The sequence below is a fragment of the Cupressus sempervirens genome, chromosome 3 (genome assembly GCF_028749045.1).
Source record: "Cupressus sempervirens isolate cs-2001-9-10 chromosome 3, ASM2874904v1, whole genome shotgun sequence".
NCBI classification, from domain to species: domain Eukaryota; kingdom Viridiplantae; phylum Streptophyta; class Pinopsida; order Cupressales; family Cupressaceae; genus Cupressus; species Cupressus sempervirens.
The window spans coordinates 607,401,061-607,426,834 of NC_143120.1; the positions used below are offsets into that span (position 1 = coordinate 607,401,061).

General features: G+C 33.3%; 1 protein-coding gene across 1 annotated transcript; it reads right to left on the minus strand.

The window, feature by feature from the left end:
• Nucleotides 1-23,350: 23,350 nt before the first annotated feature.
• Nucleotides 23,351-23,815, minus strand: LOC149568139 (uncharacterized). Its single transcript, XM_089816689.1, has one exon. It carries the CDS (start codon nt 23,813-23,815, stop codon nt 23,351-23,353), a length of 465 nt encoding a protein of 154 aa, XP_089672815.1.
• Between the last annotated feature and the right edge of the window lie 1,959 nt (nt 23,816-25,774).

Genomic DNA, 25,774 nt, shown 5'->3' on the forward strand with positions numbered 1-25,774 from the left:
TTATCTCCTTAGCACCTCCTTCAACATTTCATGCTTTCATGCTTGACCGCCTCTCTCTCTTTTTTTCATTAACTTATGACTCCTTAAATAGAAATCTGATTTTCCTTTGCCACTCATTTCTCCCTCTCCAATTTTAGGGTTTCGAATGGATTAGGTAGGATACAATGTATCTACCTCATATCTTGTTTTATCTTCAAAATTCATCAGTTGTATCCTTAAAATGTTTTGCATGGTGTTCTGTGCCACCAACTCATCATTCTTATCTTCCATTTTAATTCTCAAACTTCTCGATAACAACCTTGTCAGCTTAGATCTGGCAAATCTTTGATTTTCAAAATAATGCAACAACTCAGCATTATTGATTTACTGGTGCTCAACATCTCTATGTTACTCGACACTATTGGTTTTACTGGTGCTTGGCATCTCTATGTTACTCAGCACCTATCAGTTTTACTGGTGCTTGGCATCTCTGTGTTACTCGACACCTATCAGTTTTACTGGTGTTTGGCATCTCTGTGTTACTCGACACCTATCTCTGCTCGGCACTCAATATCAATCGGTACTTGAACTTGCTCGGCACTTGAAGTTTACTCGACACTTGAACTTGCTCGGCACTTGAAGTTTACTTGGCACTTACTAAGAATTTGCTCGGCACATACTAGCTTGCTTGGCTCCTTCTCTCTAATGAACTTAGTTGAGCTTTACAAATGTCTTAGCTAAAACCTTACATCTTTGATATGTTTCAGTGTGCCCATTCTCTGTATCTTATAGTATGTCATCAAATACACTTTTTCATCAATGGCTTAGTTGATCCTTGTACTTCATTACAACATCATAACTTCAACCTTTCTCTAGGTGTTCTAGTTACATCTTATTGATTGCCTCCTCCTTGACAATCAACTAATTGATAGTATTTGGATCACTAAAGCAATTGTCATTCTTGCAAGTAGCAAGTTTGACATCAATGAAAAAGAAATGATTGAGGACATTCTTTACCAGTTCCATATATCATTCCAACAGCTTTTCTTATGATCATTTCAATCATTTCGAACAATGCCCATTTCTTATGGTGCTTCAACTGCCCAGCAATCAAGCCCAACAAAAATGGTTATAGGGCCACATTCTGGTCAAGTTCCAAAAGCTTTTGGATTTCACCCACCCAAGGGATCCCCACCCCTAATTCAGCATGAACAACAATATTTTGGTTTAAAATTCTTCCTCATGAGCAAAAAAATGTCAACCCTTACTTCTCTAAGGTCAAGTAGAGAGGCTAGAAAATGGGACGTAATGTTAGTGTTGACACAACACCTATTCTCATTCTCCAAAAAATGACACCTTAGAACCATTTTCATAACATGAATAATGAAGTTCATAGCAGTAGTGTAGTAGGAACAACCTCATTGCATATTGACAAGAGGTTTTCATGAGGGAATTCACCTAAAAAGGCGTTCTATTTCTCTTCCAATTTGCATGTTAGGTGAATTGGAGTGGCCATCTTGACTATAGAGCAAGGTCTACCACTCTACCAGGATACCACCAAGGAAACCAAACTAGAACTGAATGAGCACTAAAAGTATATACCTATTACTAGACTATTGAGTACCAAAAACATGATGAGAAACGATGAAAGAAGTACCTCAATTGCCTATAAATAAATGGTCCCAACTCCCTACACATTTGTCCATCTAACTTCCAGTTCAGTTGTTTTAAATTATTAAATCTTCATAAATATTCAACATAAATGCAAGATAGTGCCAAAAAGTTGTTATGTGCACAAAGTCGATGGAAGAGGGAATGCCACTAACAACAACAAGACATGTATTTACTATCCACTACAAGTGGTATAGGTTAAAAGGAAAAATGTCACCATTCTAGAGACTTGAAAAGGGTTGAGGGTTCATTCCAGATGTATGGCCCAAAATAAACTTTCAACCATTGATATATTATCATCCAATTGACAATAGTCTCTAAATGGATGTTACTTGTTACAGACGTATGTTGGAGATATACAATATTATTAGAAACATTTCCCAAAAAGCCATTACTACATACATCAATTTCTAGTCACATGTGGCATGTGTAGTATGTATTGTGTACTACTACTAACCAGTAAGTACTTACCAGAAAGTTAAATTAGGATTCACACAAACTTAGAGAGTAAATTTAAGATTATTTTCGAAAAAACACCATGCCCATTGAAATATCAAATGTCAACAAAAAGGGTTTTACTTTACATTATATTCTTCACATCTGCATTTGCTTTACATTTCATCTTCATATATATATATATATATATATATATATATATATATATATATATATATATATATACCATAATGGTTCTCATTTCCCTCAAAAAGGGAAGCGAAAAAGCTTTGAAGCATTACATTTCAAATTCATACACTTTCAATAATATTTAAAAAAAAAAAACCCTAACTAAACTAATCATTCTTCATGTAACACTTCTTTTATCCTTCAAAACATCCCAAAAGTGTTGAAGTTCCACTTTTTTTGTTCCACTGCATTTGCAAATTGATGTTCAAAATTAGCAAGGATGAGACCCATTTCAACAAACATCTCTCAAAGCTCTTCCTTTTTCTACTCCTTTTTGAGCTCTTTGATGGTGTCCCTAGGATTAGTAGAGAGAATTTGTGAAGCTGGAGTAAGCCCAATAGTAAGATCACTTTGTTCCTCTTCCTCCACAACAGGGCTTGGATTTTCATTCGACGATCCCTCTTCCACAAGCGGTCCCATTTTTGGAAACTAACTACTTTTTTTATCATGGCAACCACTGATAAAGATTCTTACAATTTAAAGAATGTTTTTTCAAACAGATTCCACCATGCCATAAATGCAATAGGACATTCCACATATGTGTCATTCAACCACATTTTCCAATGTGTTATATATGTTTTTACAATAGAAAGGAAAAATTGCCTACTCAAATATATACTTTTTCTAATAAACAAGAAAGATTGCCTAATAAAAAATATATATATTTTTCCAACAAATGAGAAAAATCACCTAATGCAATTTTTTTTTTCCCAATGAATGGGAAAAATTGCCATGTATAATATATACCCTTTGTATCAAAAGGGACAAAATTGCCTAGATTTTATGAAATTTTGTAATGGTCGAAGAAAATTTGCATCTACCATTAAACTTTTCATGACATCAAAAAAAAATTCACCAACAAAAATTAATTTTCCCCCCAAAAGTAATGCTGGATTCACCACAAATTTATATATTTTTTAAGGAGGGGGTTTCTTAAAGTTATCCCTAAGATCCAGAGGTCACATCTATACAAGCATTATTATTACCTCATTTGGAGGTGATGCAAAGGAATTTATAGGTTGCAAAGGACATTATTCAAAGTCAACAATTGTCTATAGACAATATGGTGGATCTAGCAGCTAGATTGGAGATAGAGAGATAGGTTCTTGAGACACCCAATAACAATTGGGACAAAATAATGGCTATTATCTTGAGATTGTACCACCCATTTTTGAATGAATTTGGTGTGATCACTAGTTTATAATAGATTGTCACTATTCGACATAAGTGACAAAAACAAGGGGAAATCATTATGATCAATTATGAAGATCTTGAAAGGGGGAAATATTGTAAATAGTATGTACTTAACCATAAGGGAAAATGAATATAAATGGATATACATATGTTGTATTGGAGTAACAAGGAGTGATTTTGAACAAAAAAATTTGGAAAATATTTTGAAAATGACCATGATACAGGTATGGAGCACACCCTAAGGGGGAGCTAAATTTTTGAAGATTTTTGTTATGTCATATTTTGATCATTTTAAGTATTTTTGCCACTAATTCCAAAGGGGGGATTGTTGACCCTAAATGAAGTGTTGGTATTGCCTATTTGTTAAAAATACTTAGTCATTCACAAGGAAGACTTGGTCACTCAACACTTTGATTGAACCATAATGAAGGTTGAGCTATAAAGAGAAGAAGTGCACAAGTTCAATATCGGTTGAACACATAATAGTCACCGATCATACAATGGTTACCAAGCTATCCAGAAGGAAACACATAGTATAAGAAGAGTGTTATATGAGTTGAGAAAACTAGAGAGAAAATAATTTAAAATTAGTATCATACATGTTGAGTATCACTAGGAAGAACCAAACATGACTAAGCACCAGAGGTTATATGTGTTGAGTTATGTAGTTTGTGTATATGAGTTTGGAATGACATAAAATCCTATGTAAACCACTTTTCCAAAAATTAAACATGTTTCTACGATTGAGGTAAAGATCAAGAAGATAATTAAACCTATAATTAAACATCACAAATTATGAAGAACCAATCAAAAAATTGGAAAGCTTAAGTGACAAAAAGGATGAATAAGAATACTTGATTTTGATCTAGAAGTTTTATAAGATGACTATTTAAGTAGGGTTTCAAGATAGATTATATTATTGCTAGTTGGAGGAATTATGTATGTGAAGCTAAAGGAGAATTAGTGAGATGTGAAGGATTAAGGTGATTGAGCAATGTAGTGAGGAGTTATTGCAGATCTATCACATTGATATGAATAGATATTGGATAAAGAAGATCTATTATTAGAAAAGTAGTACAAATCAAAGGTCAAGGTATTGTTACATTCTAATTAGTGTATCAAGTGAATCTCTTAATAGAGTGGTCCTAAAAAACCTATTATAAATCCCCTAATAAAGTGTTCACTTAATTGTGAAGTTAAATCCTTTTGTAAAGGTAGACTTAATAATCTTGTATTCTTTTAAGAGAGCAGGCCCCTTATAGGGTAGATCATCAGAAGTGATCAAATTGTAGCCCTTATAGGCACTTTGTTACTATAGTAGTGAATATTTTGTGGGTTCCATCCCGACCACAATTTTACCTTCACCTTGGAGGTTTTCTGCATTACCAAATCTTGTGTCAAGAATTATTTATTTGTTTATGCATTTTGATTCATGTTAGTAGATGTTAGATCTGTTATTGCATGTGTTAGAAAACATGGACCGGTTTCTGCAAATGTAATCACACTACCATTATTATAGGTCTATTCCAAATGCAAATTTGGCTCTCATATAAATGTGAGAAGAGACATGTCTCTAAAGTTTAATCATCATTTAATTATTATATTTAATAATAATAGTTTATTATATATATATATATATATATGTATATATATAATAATGTATATATGTATTATATATATATAGACTATAATATACAATAATATTTATTATTATTACATGAATATATATATACAGGAAATGATGATTTACTAATAACAATAATGTATATCAAATCAATCCGACTGAAGCTATAACTTTAACACTCCCTCTTCGCTAGGGAGAATTTGTAGAACACATTATATTCTCAAGTATATGAAGAGATATCATCTCAGTACAATATTTAATTCATGATAAGGCTAAATTTATCAACACTCCCTCTTTAGCAAAAAAGATAATTGAAGCAATTATAAAAAAAGTTTTCAACACCACTTTAAATTTGGTCTATGACATATTTAAGTTATGGTTTCCGATAAGATCTAGCCTGAAGAACCATAACAATTAATTTTCATGGTGTCTGGCAAAATCTAGCCTGAAGAACCATGATGAGTTGATTATTAAGGTGTCTAAAAAAATTCGGTCCAAAGAACCATGATAAGTTGGTTACTATTAACACAAAATTTTGCACCCTTGCATGAGGTATGACCCTCAAGTGACCTTGTAAAACATGGAAAAAACCTCCAAGTGTGGGACTTGCAATCTAAGGCCAAATCCCTAGAGAAGGTTCACTTCCTTACTATCAGGGTGTACCTAAACTATTTCTTGAGAGGAAAAGGGAGAAGGAGAACATAAATTTAAATGTAGAAAGGGAAAGCGGGGTGATGCACTAAGATTGAACTTTAGTTACAACTCTACCCACAACTACACAAAATACCAATGAAACACTCCAATATATAGATGTAAAATCTAATCTACCTTCAATGAACTCACATGCAGGTTGGAAAATGATTGGGTGCTGAAAGGAAGGAGAAAATTCACAACACAACACTTCACCAATGAATTGAGTAGAACATGTAGACCTCAGAAACTAGAAAAGAAACATTCACTACAAGGCAAATAGCATGTACAAGATAATAGACTAGAAAGAAGAGGTAAAATTGAGAAATTTCATTAATGGAAAGAAAAAAGTTGCAGAGCATAACATTGCTGTAAAATACAAGCAGAGAAGAAATCTTAGGAAATATTTGCAACCGCCTTTTAAAGAGTTTAGACATAACTCTAATTTTAACTATGGAGTTCAAACCCCAACCAAGGTGGAGTTGAGTTGCAGAGGAAAGCAATAACTGAAGAATTAGAAAGAAATATGATCATGAAGTGCAATATGATGCTATAAGTGATAGGAAAGGTAAAAAAAATCCATCTAGTCATAAGAGATCAAATTCCCAAAGATCTGATTATTTCATGCATTAAAGAGGCATGGAGGTCATTGGCATCATGTAAACAAGACCCAAGAAGTCACTCTCATTGAAGAATAGGTCTTGGTAATGTGTCATGCCTGCAAGAAGTTGATTTGCACCATTGGAGATTTTTTTTGGGAGGGATAACATGATGTGCTATCCACTTGCAAAATTTAGAGTTGACCTCGAGGGGGGGGGGGGGGGGGGAATATGATTTCCTCGAAAAAAATGTTGGCCATTGATGAAGATCTTCCTTTTGAAATAAATGACCCATATGCCATGAGAATATCCCCAATAAGAGATTAAGTCAGCACCATTGATGTAGATCTTCCCCTTGAGATGAATGACCTAGATGTAGTGAGGAAACTCCTCCCAATAAAGGATTGAGTTATAGACATTGATCAAGATCTTTCATTCAAAACGAATGACTATGATGTCATGGGAAATCTCCAAGATACCCTAGATCCAATGATTATCACATCTTCACAAGAGGCAAAGGAAGAGATGTAAAAACATGAGAGCCATCAGATTCGGTGATCTTATCAAAGAAGGAAGTGGATAGCATGAAAGGTGGGACCCCTACCATGTGGCACAATTTCAAGTTATAGAGCATCAAAGAGGCATTGTAGCATGAAGAAATAATAGAATGAAGATGCTGGTAGGATGACATTGGATGAAACACTATGTCAACCACCCACAGAGACAAAAAAAACATGACAAAGATAATGCGAAACATATGACCCTTTACCACATGGCATAATTTTGGGTTTTGGAGCATCAAAGAAGCACTACAACATGAAGAAACATCAAAATGAAGACACGTGGGTGTAACATGACATTGGATGACACACTATGTCCACTACCTATGGACAATAGAGACCAACCAACCCAAGGCTAGACATGTGGTGGTGTCTCATGTTTTCGTGAGGATGAAGAGATGTCATGTGAAAACATGAGAGCTATTAGATCAATGTAGCATGAGTCAACCTGAGACTACACATGTGGAAACATTTCACACTTTTTCAAGGATGACTAGATAACATGTGAAAATATGAGACTTTTTGGATCTTCGATGAAAGTTAGCTTAGGAGAAGGGGTGTGCAAACACAAAATGTTATCCACCAATAAATGAAATGTTATCCATCTACCATGTGGAAAAAGAGGAAATTGAGTTTACTGGATCAAGGAACAAACTAAACCAACTTGGTCAAAGAAGGGACCAAGCCAACATGAAATGTTAGCCACCAACTTTTATGTGTTAACCCAAACAAAGAATCCAACCCATTGAAGGTCTCTTAGATTGGTTATCAATGATGGCTTGAATGGGTGAAAAAATGGCCAACAATTACCAAGGTGTTATTGTCACAAAAGTTTGCACCTTTTCCTGAGGAACTACTTCTTAGGCAACCTTGTAAAACATGGAAACAATATCCAAGTTGTGGGACTTGAACTATGAGATAGATTCTTTAGAGAAGGTCAACTTCCTTACTATTTGAGTGCACCTAACTACTCTTTGGAAGGAAAAGGGAGAAGGAATGCATGAAAGAAAACTACCTAATCTAATCTAACGGGGGTTGATACACCAAAATAGTTTGTTTGGTCATATCTCTACCTAATAATGCACTATTTATGAATATGATCTTAGAAGACATTGATTCAACCTTTTTTTTGACTCAATAACCACATACAGATCAAAAAACTAAGTGGATACTATGAGGAAAGAACTTAACTACACAATATTCAAATGCCAAAATAGATACTCTTATGCAAATTGAAGAATGAAAACAAATACATCAACAAAGGTAAGAAGGTTTTACACATATCAATGGAGAATAAGGTACAATAGTGATTACATTCACTCATAGACAAAAATAAATTACCATAGTAGAGTATAGAATACTGCTATTACAATTTTTTCTTTTATAGTTCAAGCATATCTTCAATAGCTTCTACCCTAAGGAAAAGCACAAAAACTATATTTAAGATGGTAGAGAATAATCACTACATATCTAGAGAAGAATCAGATCATGTGGTAATATCTAGATGTAGAAAATCATATCTATTCATCAAACAAAACCATGAGAAGATGGAAACAACAACCATTAATACTTCAACCAAGTAGATGGATAACTAGGTAATGAAAAGAATGTCCTTTTCATTTATCAAGCATGGAGAATGATGAAGGGTGGTTGCGAATGATTGAGAAGATCAAATTCGCCACTGAAAGACTATATTTCTTCATTATTGGCATGCCAAGTCAAACAAATTAGCAAGTCAAATGGGTTTGATTGTGGAATCTACTATGTAGCTCAATGCCATATAACTTGTTTGGCTTCTAACTCTATGTTGACTTGTTGACCATTTACATGGCACAACTTTGCTACCTTTTTATCCTATTAATTGCTAACCTTTATGAAACCATGAACTTAACCATAACTATTACTACCTTACTCTTCACCTAGTCCCATTGAGACACATGTCCACTTGTTATGTTTCCATGGATAATTGCCTTGCATCTTTGGTTGGCGACATAATGACGATGCTTGATCCACTTTCCATCTAATGGCCCTGAAGATGTGTTGATTCGTGTTAGTTCTTTGGCCAATTAGAACACTGCCTTCTGCCACCTCATTCTGACATCCTTCCCTTTTCTTGCAACCCACAATAGAAATAGGACCCACACGTTCACGTGTCATGCCATCGCTATCTTGCTAAGGAAAATGAATGTACATTTTTGCAAAGAAATATAGATACATCCATTTATCATCCTAAATCTAATGGTGGGAAAGAGTATGTCAAGAAATTGACCCACTTTTATGAAGCACCGATAAAATCTCACCAGTTATACTCTGTGTGACAACCCCACTAGCCACAGAGAAAGCAGGCCCACCGAAAATACATGGCACATTGTCACTTTTTTGTTATGGCTTTTGGTCATGCAATTTCTGACAAGGACAAAGTGATGACCATAGATCTTGGAAGATTGGATAAACAAAAGCATGTGGGCCCACCAAAATTTAAACAACATGCAATCACCTAGAGACTTAGGAAATAAAATATAACCTAAGGTTTTAAAAAATGTTTTTTTTTTGTGACATTGGGCCATTTGAATATTTAAATAAATGTAATCATTAGGAATATTTGACAGCAAAACCTAATTTTTGTGGGAGGGTAAATATGACTAACAATTCTGGTGACTCAGAGGGGGTGCAAGCCTACTATGCATATGATCAGTGACCTTAAGTATCCATTGGGCTATAGAGTCATAAAAATCATGAAATCTGCTCTACAAAACCAAAACACTTGAAGAGTTTTAATCTCCATAACTGCAAAACACTAAAGATTTTTCCTCTATCTTCTCTACAACCTCAAAATTTTCAAAACTCAGCTATCTCATAGAAAGATAACCTACCCCTGACACTTCCTAGAAAACTAGAACCAACCAAATATGTATAGGAAAACCTAACTCTAAATAGAAACATAGTTTGAGATAAATTCTATTGATTGGAATTGATAGGACATCATCATTGGGCCTAGATAGTTGGAAAGCATTGGCCTACTTGCAATTGGTGATCACATAAGGTCCACTCTAGATAACATCAAATTTAAAGTGCCTGCCTAGTTTGGCTCTGTGTACATCCCACTTGAGAACAAGGTATCCCTCTCTAAAAACCCTAGCTTTGGCCCTCCTGTCAAAGCTCTTCTCGACCTATTTCTAATGAATTTCAAGTGTTTGCATAGCCTTTTTCCTTTTTTCCTCCAACTCCATCAATTCTACCAACCTCATAGTCATGACATAATATTCAATTAGCTCTAATTGATGAGCTGATTGATGATTCTAAATATTTTCAAACCTTGATAGAAACATAGCTTGAAACAATTCCACTTTTAAGATTGACTTAGATTTTATATATAGATACTTATTATCTTCATCATTATTATTCATTGATTTCAATAAGCATTCTTTCTAGTAAGTAATGATGCCTTGTTGCAGTTAATAGAATTAATTTCCCAATTATTTTCAATGATTATGCTAGTCAACACACATGGGATTCAATCAATAGCAATATGGTCATCTCAACCCGAGATAAGTTTTTTTTCCTTTTTTTACACTTTTCTTTTTTGTATTGATACTTGATTTGCACTACACCTCACATTGCTCTACCCTCACCAAATAATGGAAGATAATTCATAGTTGCATTTAATTCAAGGCATGATGTATTCTTACCAAATAAAGATCACATAGATTAATATTGATATTAGAGTCAACATTTACTCATCCCAACATTTCATTTTCTTAGCACCAAAAAAAATCTTAGTACCACACAATACCAAATCCTATAAATTTGATCATAGAGGCCCGATCCACGTTATAACATTCTTGCTTGGAATCTCTTTATACTTTGATCTTAATCATCAAAATTTAAATAATAGTATTGAATTACTTCTTCTGTACTAAATGGATTTGTTACATGGATGGGATCTCTAACTTTAAATATATTCAAAGTTTATATCTACTGAATGTATAACTTTTGAGTTTAATTGGAACTCTATTTCCTACATCAACAAGTTATATTTTCTTTTATGAATATCTCCATAAATTGATGTTGAACTCTTCCCCATATCATATCTATTCTTTCACATTTGTAGTCTACCTTTGATACCATGTTAGAATTCATAGATCACTTTCTACAAATGTAATTAAATTGCCATTATTATAGGTGTATTTCAAATGTATGTATAATATATATAATATATAATCTAATATATATTATATACTATAATATATATAATAATATATATTATATACTATAATATATATAATAATATATATTATTGTTATATGAATATGTATATATAGGAAATGATGATTTACTAATAACAATAATGTATACCCTCAAATCCTAGAGGCTAACAAGGTGCATGATACCCCTGTCACAAGGTTTGGGGGGCTAAGTGAGCCCAAAGTGGGGAAGCTTTAGATGAAAATAAGAAAATGGAAGAGTATCCATTTAGACAAGAGATAGAGGAATTAATAAGGTCACCTTTGGAGGGACCTTAGGAAGGTGAGATGATGGAGGAAGGTGAAATAGTGGTACACCACTCCATTCTTGGTTCTCCAACAAGTACAAGAAGCAAGGGATTACAGGAACAAAAGTCTCTTGTTACCCATGAGAGGTTATGCACCCCTCTAAGAATTATGAAGGCCTCTCTAGAGGAGATAGTAGCAAAAGTGATGGCAAGTTTAGATAAAGTAGAAGATGAAAAAGAACTAAGCCCCACTTCGCCACAGGTAGGTGATAATGAGGAATGGGAGGTTCAGAAAAGGAAGAAAAGGGGGGGAAAAACTAGATGTAGGAACATGTGGTACATCTAGAAGACCAAGTAGTAGAGAAACCAAGACAAAACAAGCAACAAGGGATGTGGCTAGTGATAAGCAACTTACATTGGATACTACAACAAGAGGTAAGAAATGAAATTTCTTTCATGGAACTTAAGGGGGCTAAATAACCCCCCAAAAAAAATCCTTTAAAGTAGTGTATAGTCCAAGAAATGGTTAACTATGTATTAATCCAAGAAACCAAAATGTCTAGCTCAAATTTTAGTAGACTTGTGGGTCATATTTGGCCTAGGGCTGCCTTCATGCATGCAGAGGCTGATGCAGCCTTAGGAGCTATTGCTACCATGTGGAACCCATGTTCTTTGACTAGATTTGAGTTATGGAAAGACAAAAATTTCCTAATAACTGAGTTCCAAACTAGTAATCAAAGATGGGAGCTTATCAATATCTATGCTTCTAATAATAAGATAGGGAGAAAAGAAACCTATGGAAAGCTGGAAAGGATAATGGATACTATGAAGGAAAAATAGATAATGTGTATGGGAGATTTTAATACCCCCCTATACCACTCTAAAAATTTAGGTGGAAATAGAGACTACCTTGAAAGTTTCCAAGATCTTCATGATTTTATGGGAAAAATGGATTTAAGAGAAGTAGACTTGAGAGGAAACCCATTCACCTAGACTAATAACAAAAAAGGAAGTGATCTTATTCAAGTAAGACTGGATAGATTGATGGTGATAGGGAACTAGAATTAGCTGAGTGATTCCTTTTTGGAGAACCTCACAAGAACTACTTCTGACCATTCCCCTCTAATCTTCCATTGGAAGGATGGTATAAAAGGAGGTTTGAAACCTTTCAAGTATGAAATAATGTGGGAATCCCACCCAAAATTTAAAGATCAAATCCAAAAATTGTGGAACATAAGGATAGACAATATTGCAATGTATAGACTAACTCAAAAATTAGATAATATAAGGAGAAATGTTAAGGGTTGGGATAAGGGTTCCTTTGGAGATTTTTTCAAAGTCAAAAGAGAAGTGGAAGAGAAACTTAAAAAATTGCAAGGGGATATTGCTAAGGGTAATAATTTGGAAGAAGCTACACAAGAAGAAGAAGAGTATGAAAAAAATAAATGGAAGGACATCATTTTGAGAGGAAATATTTTTGAAGCAAAGATTGAGAGTTCAATGGTCAACTAAAGGTGACAAGAACACTACCTTTTTCCATAGGTCAGCCTCAAACCATAAAAGAAGAAACACAATCAACAGGATGGAAGGAGAAGGGGGAAGGGAATATAAAGACTAGGAGGAGATGGGAAGACATGTTGTGGAGTACTTTTGCAAGGCTTATAAAAAGGAAAATAGAATAGGAAATTAGGTCATCAGAAGAAGTTTGATAAACATGATCCCATTAGTGTTAGGAGAAGTAGAAAATAATAACATTCTAGAGGAAATATCATGGAGGAGGAAGTAAAACAAGTAGTGTTTTCTATGAAAGATTGCAAGGCCCCATGACCTAATGGCTTTCCCCCAGCATTTTTCTAGAAATTCTGGGAGATTATTAAAAATGAGCTGATTTGGGCAACCAGGGATTTCTTTAAAATGAGGAAGATGCTAAAAAGGATAAATAAGACTTTTATTACTCTGGTCCCTAAGACTTCAACACCCATGAGTCTCCTTGACTTCAAACCTATAACCTTTTGTATCACAGTCTATAAGGTTTTTGCCAAGGTAATGGTCAATAGGATTAAGCCCTTCCTAGAGAACATTATAGGAACACTACAAAAGGGGTTTGTGCCGAGATGAAAAATCCTAGATGCTGTGATAACCACTCATGAGATCATACATTCAATGGAGAGAAATAAAATATGTGGTATGGCTTTCAAACTAGATATCTCTAAGGCATACAATAAGGTAAGATGGGATTTTCTTTATGATGTTATTGAAAGAGTGGGGTTTCATGAAAAGGTCATGCACCTTATTAGGATGATGATGAGTACTGTCTAGTATGCGGTCTTACTAAATGGCTTTTCTTGGAGTAATTTTGAAGTGGGGAGAGGATTAAGGCAAGGGGACCTGCTATCTCCCTACCTCTTCATTATGGTGGTAGAGGTGCCTGGGAGATTATTTACCAAACTGGTAAATACGAGCTATGTTAAAGGTATTAAACCTTTCACTTCTGCTAAAACTGAAGTGTTACAACAATTGTAGATGACACTTTTCTTTTTGGAAAATCCTCTATAATGGAAGCCAGAGTGTGTAAGAGTATCCTTAGAAACTATGAAGACAAATTAGGTCAAAAAATAAATTACTCCAAAAGTAAACTTTATTTTTTTAACACTGATGCTTTTATGTAGAGGAAGATTAGGAACATTTTAGGCTATCAGTCAGCTAACCTCCTAAATGCTTATCTTGGTTTACCTTTAACCACCAAGGAGGTAAGAAATGACTTCTGGACTACCATTGTTGAAAGAATCTAGAAGCTAGCAGGATAGAAAGGGAAAATTCCTAGTAATGCAAGAAAACTACAACTACTCTATGTAGCTCTCTAGGGCATCCCAATTTACTTTCTATCCCTTTTTAAAATAAACCAAAACATGACAAATAGAATTGAAAGAATATAGAGGAATTTGATTTGGTTAAGAATGAAGGAAAAGAACAAATTAAATCTTGTCAATTGGGAGGATGTTTGCAAACCAAAGGAGAAGGGGGGTTTGGAAGTGACATGACTTAAAGACCTGAATAAAGCCCTTCTTGCTAAAATTGGATGGAGGCTAGGAGAAAACAACACAAATTGGAGCAATATCATGAAAGCTACATACCTACCTAACTCCCTATTTACTCATAATCTTTTTAATAATGACCTCCTAGGAGGATCCAAAATATGGATGAATATTGTCAAAAGAAGAGGCATACTGAGGGAAGGCATGAGATGGATTATAGGCAGTGGGAAAAACATTAAGTTCTGGGAGGATAATTGGATTGGGGGGAAAGCGTTGGCTTACAAAAAACTTAGAAGACTAATGGAAACATTGAAGGTAGAGGTGGGGCTGAGAGTGACAGATTATATTGACCCTAGAAGGAAGTGGAAGAAATTACAAAGAGATACATGTCCCCAAGAAGATATTCAACTACTTAAAGAACTTGAGGAGTTGATGGAAGCTCAAAGACTCCACTTCTAATACAGGAGGATAAAGTTGTCTAGGATATAAATTCTAGTGGCCATTATACTATCAAATCTACTTAGAAACTTTTCTTTTTAAGGACCTTTGTCCCACAACATGGCATAAAGTCTAGATTAGCAATCTTGATGGGGACACAACCCAAGAACAGAATGGACACAACAGAAAAGGGAAATTATATTAACTGAGAAAATAAGCTAGTACAAATAGTACAAAGAAAATAAACTTTAGAACATGCCCTAAGGGCTTGCAATAGCATAAATCTGGAGATAATTTCTCCTTATGGCACCTCCTCTCAAACTCCACTCCGAACTGCCTTTTACAATGCCAGAATTCTCCTTAAATAGACCCCGGAGGGTTAAGGACTAGGAGTACATTCTAGAAAGTGCTAGTAGGCATCCACCGACTAAATAGAAGGTTCCAAAAATTGTGTTAGAAGTCGGTGCAAATCTAGAAGAATCCAAAAACGGTAACCGAACTTCCGGGAGGCATAACTTTTGAACCATAGCTCTGATTGACGAACCGTTTACATTTTTGAAAAGCTCTCGAAGCGCTCTATAGCCCTATGGACAAGCTTCTCTCATCCCCCATTTTTTAGCCCTTTTCAAGGTCATTTAATGCCCCTAACCTAACTTCGAAGCATTCTTAGGGGGTCTCCAAAACTCGAAAAACTGCAATAACTTTCAAATCGTGGGGCCTTTTGACCTGATTCTTTTTCTGGAATGCTCTAAATCACAATTATATTCATCTGGCCAATTCACACCTTCTAGGTCACCAAAATGATGGCCAAATTGCATGCTCCTATTTTTTTGGGATTTTCAAACACACTGATAGTGGAACTATGAGAGTTGGAACCTTTATTTGACCCAAATGGATATCCAAAAATGTAAAGACATGAAATAGAAACTAAGTCTAAGTACATTTTTTTTGGGCGACACAGGATTGCCCTTATACCTTTGGATGCTCCTGCATCAAATCTTCTACCCAAAATCAGTGGACTGTTCAACATGATAAGATACTATTGTTGGACAATCTGAAAAAAGAGGTTTCTTTATCACAAACAAATGTTATCTCTATAAAGAAAAAGAGGCGAGTATCTCTCACCTATTCCTTGAATGCCCGTATACTCTAAAGACCTAGTTGTTGGCATGGGAGAAATTTGGACTGTGTTGGGTGCTAAAAACAAATTTGAATCAATTTGTTGAAAACTAGGATTGTGCCTTTTTATCACCTCAAGCTAATATTCCTATGGAGAATTGTCCCACCATACATTTGTTGGCACATATGGAAGGAAAGAAATAATAGAATCTTTCAGGAAGAGGAAAGGCCTGTGGAGGTAGTTATGGGAATTATGGAGAAACTGCTAAAGGAAAATATAATGATTACCAAATGTAAGACACCAAAGGAATAACTGGGAAGGAAAGAATACCAAATAGCAAAAAGATGGGGTATCCACTAGAACTTTAATCATTTTGATAACTCTAAGGCAATAAAGAGATGTAACAGACAAGATGGAAACCACCAACAATAACTCAGCATAAATTAAAATTTGATGGTGCTACAAGAGAGGGGGTTGGGGCTGCAGGTGGAGTGCTGAGGAATGGAAATGGTGAAGTGCTACTAGTCTATTCTAGGAAAATTAGTGGAGGAAGTAATAATATCGATGAAGTGATGGCTCTACTTTGGGGCTTACAATTGATTAATGATATTAAAATAAAGGAAATAACTATAGAAGGTGATTCTAAATTAATAATTGATATGGTGAAGGGAGTCTTTTAGCTAGGTTGGAATATCTAAAACATTATCATAGATATTAGACATATCCTAAGTGGGATGGAAAAAGTTAAGTTACAACACATATATGGGGAAGGTAATATGGTGGCAGATGATTTTGCTGCCATGGGGTTTGAGTTAAAAGAAATGACATGCTAGAGAAGCATGGATATCATAAAGGAGGAAATTAAGGCCCTAATTTGCAAGGAAATGAGGGGGTTCTCAAAAATTGAGCATGGCTAAACAAATAAGGATCAGTGCCAAATTTGGCAGTATCATCTCTATGAAGGCGAAGCTTGCTAGATCTAACAAGAAATACAAAGGAAAGATGATGAGACACCTCTGTACGGGTTGGATAATAAATAGAGACAATTTGAGGCAAGAGTTACTTTGCAACTATGGTAACATAATGCAAAATTTTAAACATTTTCTTTTTGAAAGTACGAAAAAAATTATTATAGATATTGTCAGAGATTTTAGAGAAGTTAGAGTTATGATGCAAAGTACACATGAATCCCATAATGAAAAGGTATGGGATTTCAAAGCACCTCAAAACCATGCTTGTAGGATGTTTAAAGGCCCTAGAGATGTTATTTTCAACATCACAGTGTTATTATTGATTAAAAATATCCCCATTATCAACAAGCTTGAGGGTAAGAAGGCTCAGATGGAAATTACTGAGGTTGGGGGTTAGGAATCAGCGAAGAAGAAATGGGTGGAGATTTGAATTGATTACAACCAATAAAGATAGAAAATTTAAGGATAGGATGGCAACATGGTTGCTGTTTAAAGAAGGCGTATTTAATCCTTATGTGCAGGCAATGGCAGGTTACAATGAAAATTGTGCTCTTTAGTTTGTGAATGGGTGGAATGACCACAGAGTTACCATAAATGGTATCACATTCCAAATAAATGAGGAGGTTATTGCTATGGCCACTGGTTTGTCCCTGAAGGGGAAAAATGGAAGAATGTTACAAAAACGGTAGATGAGGCCAGCATGAATAGCTTTTTTACTAAGGATGAAGAACCTATTTGCTCTAGGGGAGGCTTCCAGAGGGATAAGCTACCGGCTCCTTAGGTTGATGTCTGTTTGGTGATCATGAAGTACCTCATGCTCGAAGGTAGGTTTGGAGTCTATTATTATTATCACTTCCCTCTCCTGAACCATTTTAGAAATAAAGACTTTATTTCTATTCCATTCTTTCTGTTATATTCCCTTGAGGACATGAGAAGTGATATTAGGGAGGAGAGAATAGGGTGATAATTTCACTATCATTCACCAAGGTCCAATTTTTAGACTTTACCAGTTTCATCTTGCCCTCTGTCCCCCTAGGGTTATTGTTGTTGATAATCAATGCCACCACTAGAATTCCCCTACGAGTATTGGCACCATAACTAGAATCCACACACTACACCCTTCCCCTAGTACGGATAATAAGAAAACAAAAAACCCAAACCTAGTAATTGAACATAAGGGTAGTAAAAAAATTAAAGTTGAAAAGCCAATGGAGGTGGACATTGTGAATTTAGAGGAGGAGGGAGGAAATGGTAGGAGAAGGTCAGGGAGGTTAGCCAAGACACAAGCAAGGTATAAATAAAGGGCAAATAGATTTAGGGTTGAGGAGGTGGAGGAGGAGAATTCTGAGAACAATTGGAGAGAGCCGGAGGAGGAGAAATGTTCTAACTCCAAGAGAGAAAAGGGGAATGAGGAGAAAGAAAAAAGAAAAAAACTCTATTGATAACACTCAAGTATCTACTGGTAATGTCAATACCACTGAGACTATTCATGTGTCAGCTAGTTTTACCTTGCAACCTCTTACCTTCTATGAGGACAACAATAAAGTGGATACCTCCCCTATCACCATCTCCTCTCTGGCAAAGGAAAAAACCAATGTTTTTACTAACTCTCAATTTTTTTAGGATGAGAACTAGCCATTGACAAAGATTGAGGCATTTAAGAATGTAGAAAAATGAAACAAGGAGAAGGAGGAGGAACAGAATGAGAAGAATGCATAGATGGAGAAAAAGGTCAAATATCTAGAGGATGGGTTTTACTCTAAATTTTTCTTGAAGGTTACCCATGCTATTGCTACTACCCTCCAATTATTGGTGTAGAAGAAGGATGAGGCGAGGTTGGACATGGAGGACAACAAACTCCTGTATAAGTTTCATGCTGAGGATTGGGTCTTCTGGCTGGGAAAGGAAAAGAGAAGGATGAGAAATACTATGGTGGTCTCTAACGATTTTTAGCCCTAGATTTTTTTTTTTTTGTAGTTGCCTTATTTGCAACTTATTCTCAGACTTGGGTTGGCTTGTTTATGCCCACAGTTTAATGTTCCAAAAATTCATAGTATGTTTAGTACTTTAGTCTTTAGAATTAGTGTAGATGATACTCTGGTAGTTGTGAATGATCATGTGTTGTTTTTTGGCTGGGATGGTTTGTTTATGCCAATAGTTTATGTTTTGAAAAATCATAGTATGTTTAGTACTATAGTATTAGAATTAGTATAGATGATATTGTATTAGTTGTGATTGATTGTGTGATTTTTTTTGGTTACTAGTTGATGTTCTCTATAGTAGTGGTTGCTCTCTACTTGTTTCTATTGGCAGTGTGCTGGTTGTCAACTTTTTGGTTGTAAGGGCTGATCCCCTTATTTTGGTCACTTTTTATTTCAAAAAAAATAATGTATATTGAATCAATCTAACTAAAGCTACAACTTTAACATGTTATTGCATGATTGATTACATACAAAGTTAATGAGGAGCTGGTGAATAATGCTTAGTATGGTTTATGTTTGAAGTGGTAAAAGTTTTGGAGTTTCTAATTCACATGGTAAATCTTATTTATATCCTTTCATGTGTATTGTATATTTTACCATGTTTAATTGTATTCATAATGATTATAGATGTAACCAAATAGGTGTTATGTTTTGTAATGGTAGGATCATAGGCATTCTGAAGTTGAAGAAATATTTATATAAAATTCTTGAACCATTGGAGCCTTACCATTTTCCTTGAAGAATTACCACTTTCTTTAACTATTAAAAAAGCTTTTACTATTTTTTTTCTAAATATTTTTAAAATATTAAAAAAAAAAAAATGTGAATTGTAGTTAATATCAATTTTAAAAGTGTGATCAATTCTATGCATTGTATTTTTTATAGTTTCTTAGTTTCTAAGCACTTATCGCAATATTTATTATTCTATAAAGTACTCATTGCATTTCTTATCTATTTTTTGTTTCCCCTCTTAAGCAATCATTTCATGTTTTATCTAATTTTAATTTTAATTGAAATAAGAGTTAAAGAATGCTCAATCATTTTCATACATTATTAGTATATCCACATTCTTTAATTGAATGAAAATATTTTATTTTTATATTGATTGTGTATTTATATATTTTCATAATAGTATGCTTACATGTCAAATTATCACTTGGAGAAATGCAATTATAATAGTTACACGCCCTTGTAAATTCTCTTACATTTTGTGTCTAATTTGATTAGATTATCTTTTATATATTCAATTTTTTTTTAGTAGTATAAACTTTTAATAATTTTAAGATCATAATAACATCTTATCCCAAATTTATTATGACTCATCCTATAAATTGATCACCTTGATCTTTGATTTAAGATCAAATATGTAAACTATATATTACCATATATTTGACCTCAAACTTATAAATTTAAAACTTTTTAGAAACTTATTTCAATTAAATAGTATGAATTAACCAAACACATATTTATATAAACTTATATATTATATTGAATTACTTCAAATCATTAGATATTAAAATTAAAATTATGATGCATTTCCTAACCAACTTCCCATCACTTGAACAAAATTATTTGAATAGAAATATGAACATTTCAATCTCTTTTGCATCTCCTCTAATTTTAGAATTTTTATATGGATATATATTATAAAAAGATTCTAAAATCCAACATGTTGATATTTTGAAAATAACAGTAATGATATTTACAAGAAATTCATAATGATACTAAAAATCCCTCTTCAAATTCTCTTTCTTTCAAGATTATATTTTTCAACCATGGTATCTAAATGTTCCAATCTTTAGTTAATTTTAGAAAAGCTTGATAGGTTTACTCACTAGCTTGGACTTCTCTTTTGGTGTTTAATTGTATTCATAATGATTATAGATGTGACTAACTTTCATTTAAGTGTTATATGTTGTAGTAGTAGGATCATTACGAGGTTGAAGAAATATTTATCTTAAATTCTTGAATCATTGCAGTCAAACTAACAACAATCTATTTTCTATAAATAAAATATTTCCTAAAGTGAAAAACTCTATGACTTAGTTCTATACCATCTCTAGACAATCAAACATGAGTAGTACAATCTCAATTACATTATGACTTTTGATGTACTTTAAGAAAATATTCACATGACAAATCTTCTTTAAATCCTTTCATGTGTATTGTCATATGATTGCATATTTTACCATGCTTAATTGTATTCATAATGATTATAGATGTGACTAAATGAAATAGGTGTTATGTTTTGTAATGGAAGGATCAATATCATTCTGAAGTTACAAAAATATTTATCTAAAATATTTTTTTTTAATGTGAACTGTAGTTAATATCAATTTTAAAAGTGGGATCAATTCTATACATTATAGTTTTTTTGGTTTCTTAGTTTCTAAAAACTTTTTGTAATATTTATTATTCTATAAAGTACTCATTACATTTCTTATATTTTTATTGTTCCCCCTCTTAAGAAATCATTTCATGTTTTATCTAATTTTAATTTTAATTGAAATGAGAGTTAAAGAATGCTCAATATCCACATTCTTTAATTGAATGAAAATATTTTATTTTTATATTGATTGCGTATTTATATATGTTCATAATAGTATGCTTACACATCAAATTATCACTTGGATAAATGCAAGTGTAATAGTTACACCCCCTTGTAAATTCTCTTACATTTTGTGTCTAATTTGATTAGATTGTCTTTTATATATTCGATTTATTTTAGTAGTATAAGCTTTTAGTAAATTAAAAATTAAAATTAAAAATAAATAAATATCATCCTAATTTTACTATGACTCATCCCATGAATTGACTGCCTTGATCCTTGATTTGAGAACAAATTTGTAAACTATATATTACCATATATTTGGCCTCAAACTTGTAAATTTAAAACTTATTTCAATTAAATATTATGAATTAACCAAATATAAACTTATGTATTGTATTGAATTATTTCAAATCATTAGATATTAAAATTAAAATTATGATGCATTCTCTAACCTACTACCCATCACTTGAACAAAATTACTTGAATAGAAATATGAACATTTCAATCTTTTTTCCACCTCCTCTAATTTTAGAATTTTTATATGGATATATATTATAAAAAGATTCTAAAATCCAACATGTCGATATTTTGAAAATAGTAGTAATGATATTTACAAGAAATTCATAATGATACTAAAAATCCCTCTTCAAATTCTCTTTATTTCAAGATTATATTTTCAAACCATGGTATCTAATTGTTCCAATCCATTTTAGAAAAGCTTGATAGGTTTACCCCTAGCTTGGACTTTTGTTTTGATGTTTAATTGTATTAATAATGATTATAGATTTGACTAACTTTCATTTAGGTGTTATGTTTTGTAGTAGTAGGATCATTATGAGGTTGAAGAAACATTTATCTTAAATTCTTGAATCATTGGAGTTTTACCATTTTCCTTGAACATTTACCACTTTCTTTTAATTATTAGAAATTGTTTTTACTATTTTAAAAAAAATATTTTTTAATGTGAATTGTAGTTAATATCAATTTTAAAAGTGTGATCAATTCTATTCATTGTATTGTTTCTTAAGTTTATTAGTTTCCAAGTACTTATTGCAATATTTATTTTTCTAACAGTTCTCTTACACCTCAAATTATCACTCATATAAAGTAATTAAATAGTTACACGGCCTTGCAAATTCTCTTACATCTTGTGTCTAATTTGATTAGATTGTCTTTTATATAATTAGAAATTTTTGAGCAGTATAAACTTTTAGTAATTTTAAGATCAGAATATCATCTTATCCTAAATTCATTATGACTCATCTTATAAATTGGCCAAACACCTTGATTCTCAATTTTAGTCTCAAGATCAAATTTGTAAACTATATACATGCACTATATTCATCTCACTGATCATATATTTGGCCTCGAACTTATAAATTTTTCATTTTTTTAAAACTTTTTCTAATTAAATATTATGTATTAACCAAACACATATTTTTACAGACATATGTATTTTATTGTATTAATTTAAATCATTAGATATTCGAATTAAAACTATGATGCATTTCCTAACCTATTTCTGCACCATCACTGAATAAAATTATTAGAATAAAAATATGAACATTTCAAACTCTTCTACACATCCTCTAATTTTAAATTTTTTTTATATGTACATATATTCTAAAAAGATTCTAAATTCCATCATGCACAAGAAATTCGTAATGGTACAAAAAAAATACCTCCTCTTTTCAAGACCAAATCTTTCCAACCATACTCTCTAAATGTTCCAACCTCTGGTTGTTAATTTGAGAAAAGGTTTATCCCCTAACATGGACTTCTCTGATGGTCTCCAACTTTGGCCTCCAAGTACACCTGTATAATCTGCACTGAACCTCTTGAAACTCCTCCAAATTCATCTTCGGTCGCACTAGAAACTCCTCTAATTTGTCGGAGTGACAAGTTGGAGGGGAAGAGTTGTGGGTGGAAGGTTTCTTAAACATACACGCTCTAATGGCGACCATCTCTGAAGGCGAGAGCGCACAGTGTAATTTCGACATGGGAAAAACAGCATAAACTTGTTTCGCTTGTAAATCGCAATCTGCCGACAGCGGTTCGATTCGGCGGCCCGCCTGCAAAAGATTTGCGTCACACAGAAAATGGAGAGGAATTTCCACCATGACTTCTGCAACTTTGATGCCTCTCTCAAACTCTTTCACTCTTCCATCCAAAGATACAATCTTGACACCGTTGCCGGACGCAAGAAGAGGCGAAGCGCACGACATATAATTTCCCATGGAAGATAAAAACTTGTTTAATGTTTGTTTGCTCAAGAATGAGAGGAGTGAATAGATCATAACGAATATAAATAATGGTGTTTTTTGCGGCAGTGTACGCGGATTGAACAGGTTGACGAATTCCAGGATTCGCTTTTAACTTTGACCTCTGATTACTCTGCTAATTCCCGTGGATTTTGCGTTCGGAAGCCTCCCTCACCTGCCACTCTTTTTGACGTCGTCAACAAATATTTTGGCGTTTTTCTTACGAGTCTTTCCCTTTTATATAGTGCTTGAAGAATTCAGTCACCGCACCTTGACTTGGTTTATGTAATAGGAGATCATTCCAAACGAAAATCTCCTCACCGGCTAGTTTTTTGCACCCCAAACCAATATCCAATATGAGGGTCAATGGATAGGGGGCAATTTAGTGGAGAAATTTATATTTTCATTGAAAAGGGGTGCATATAACTTGGGGACATGCTAATCTCTATTTAAAATACACTAAAGATAAAACATTGTTTTCTCAAATTCACAAAATGGAGTGATTTTTTTTGTTATTTTCAACTACAAACTATCGAAGATCAAACGCTGAAATTTTCAGAAAAATCTATGATGTTTTCGATCTTTCAGAAATTGATCTTTGGATGGAGGATAGCTGCAAAAGTTGCACAGTCTATGAGGTAATAACAATGATGGGGGCATTTTTTTATAGTTTATGAGATTGTTGTCTTGTTGGATACAAGGATACAATATTTATGTGGTTGGAATTTTGTGAGTTGAGAACAAACTTGTTATCTTCAAAAATACAAGTGAAAGAATTGGATGTTATTTTATTCGTTACAGTTGACTTTCAATATAACAAGGATGTTCGAATTCATAAATGTTATTGATTATTGAAGAAGGAAAATATAACTATCACTTGCACCTTTGAATGGTGCAAGGATTAAGCGGATAGTTATTGTTGCACTCTTTTTATGTTGATAGGCTATGTGCAGTCTTCTTGATAGAGTCTTCTCTTAGACATTCAATTTTTATTTTCATAGATTTTTTAAACTCCTTCCATCAGCAGTAAACATCTTCGGGTGTAACAACCTACATATCAAATATAATGAGGCAATCAATATGCTCAAACTTTAAATTAATTGTGTGCACATTTAAATTCGTATATTTAATTTAAAATACCCTTTAATTGCATCTATTTAATTGATTTCCTCCTTATTTGCCTAAATAACTTTAGTATTATTATTCTAACTCAGTTAATGTAATATGAACCTACACTCAAATTTAAAGAGATCTAAAGCTGCAATGTAAGCAATGTTAAAGACTATTGTGTGTACCATTATTAACTATGCAATTGAAATAGTTGCAAGAGAGTAAATATTCCTTTTGCCAATTTTGAAACTATAATAATAGGTTTACTTTACCATCATTCAACATACTTGAATGTCTTGCACAGTTGTAGGTATTAATATGGGAGAGTACTAATTAGTTAAATTTTGTAGTCATTCAATCTCTTGATGGGATTAGCATTTGTTGCTGAAAGGCATTGACCTTGAATATACCCAAATCCCCATTAATTATTTCATTTGAATTTATAAAATGACAAGATTAAGGAAATACACATGTATATTTGTTAAAGAGGTTTTGGGACTTTCGAGCAAATGATGGGCAGATGCAAAGCCCAATTCTCTAACCTTTGCCAACATCCTCCCAGCTTGTGTTGGAAATTTTGAAAATAGGATTTGGACATCCATCAAAACAAAGATTGAAAATGTTTGTGTTCTTCAATCTGAACAAATAGTGTATTTCTAATATTTAATCTAGACAAACAATGACACATAAAAATATCATAATTATTGTTATTACAAATGGGATGGTCATTAAAATGATAACTCTATTAGATTACTATTTTGATAGATTTGTTCATTATGAGTTTAGAAACATGGCCTTCGTATTGAGGAGACA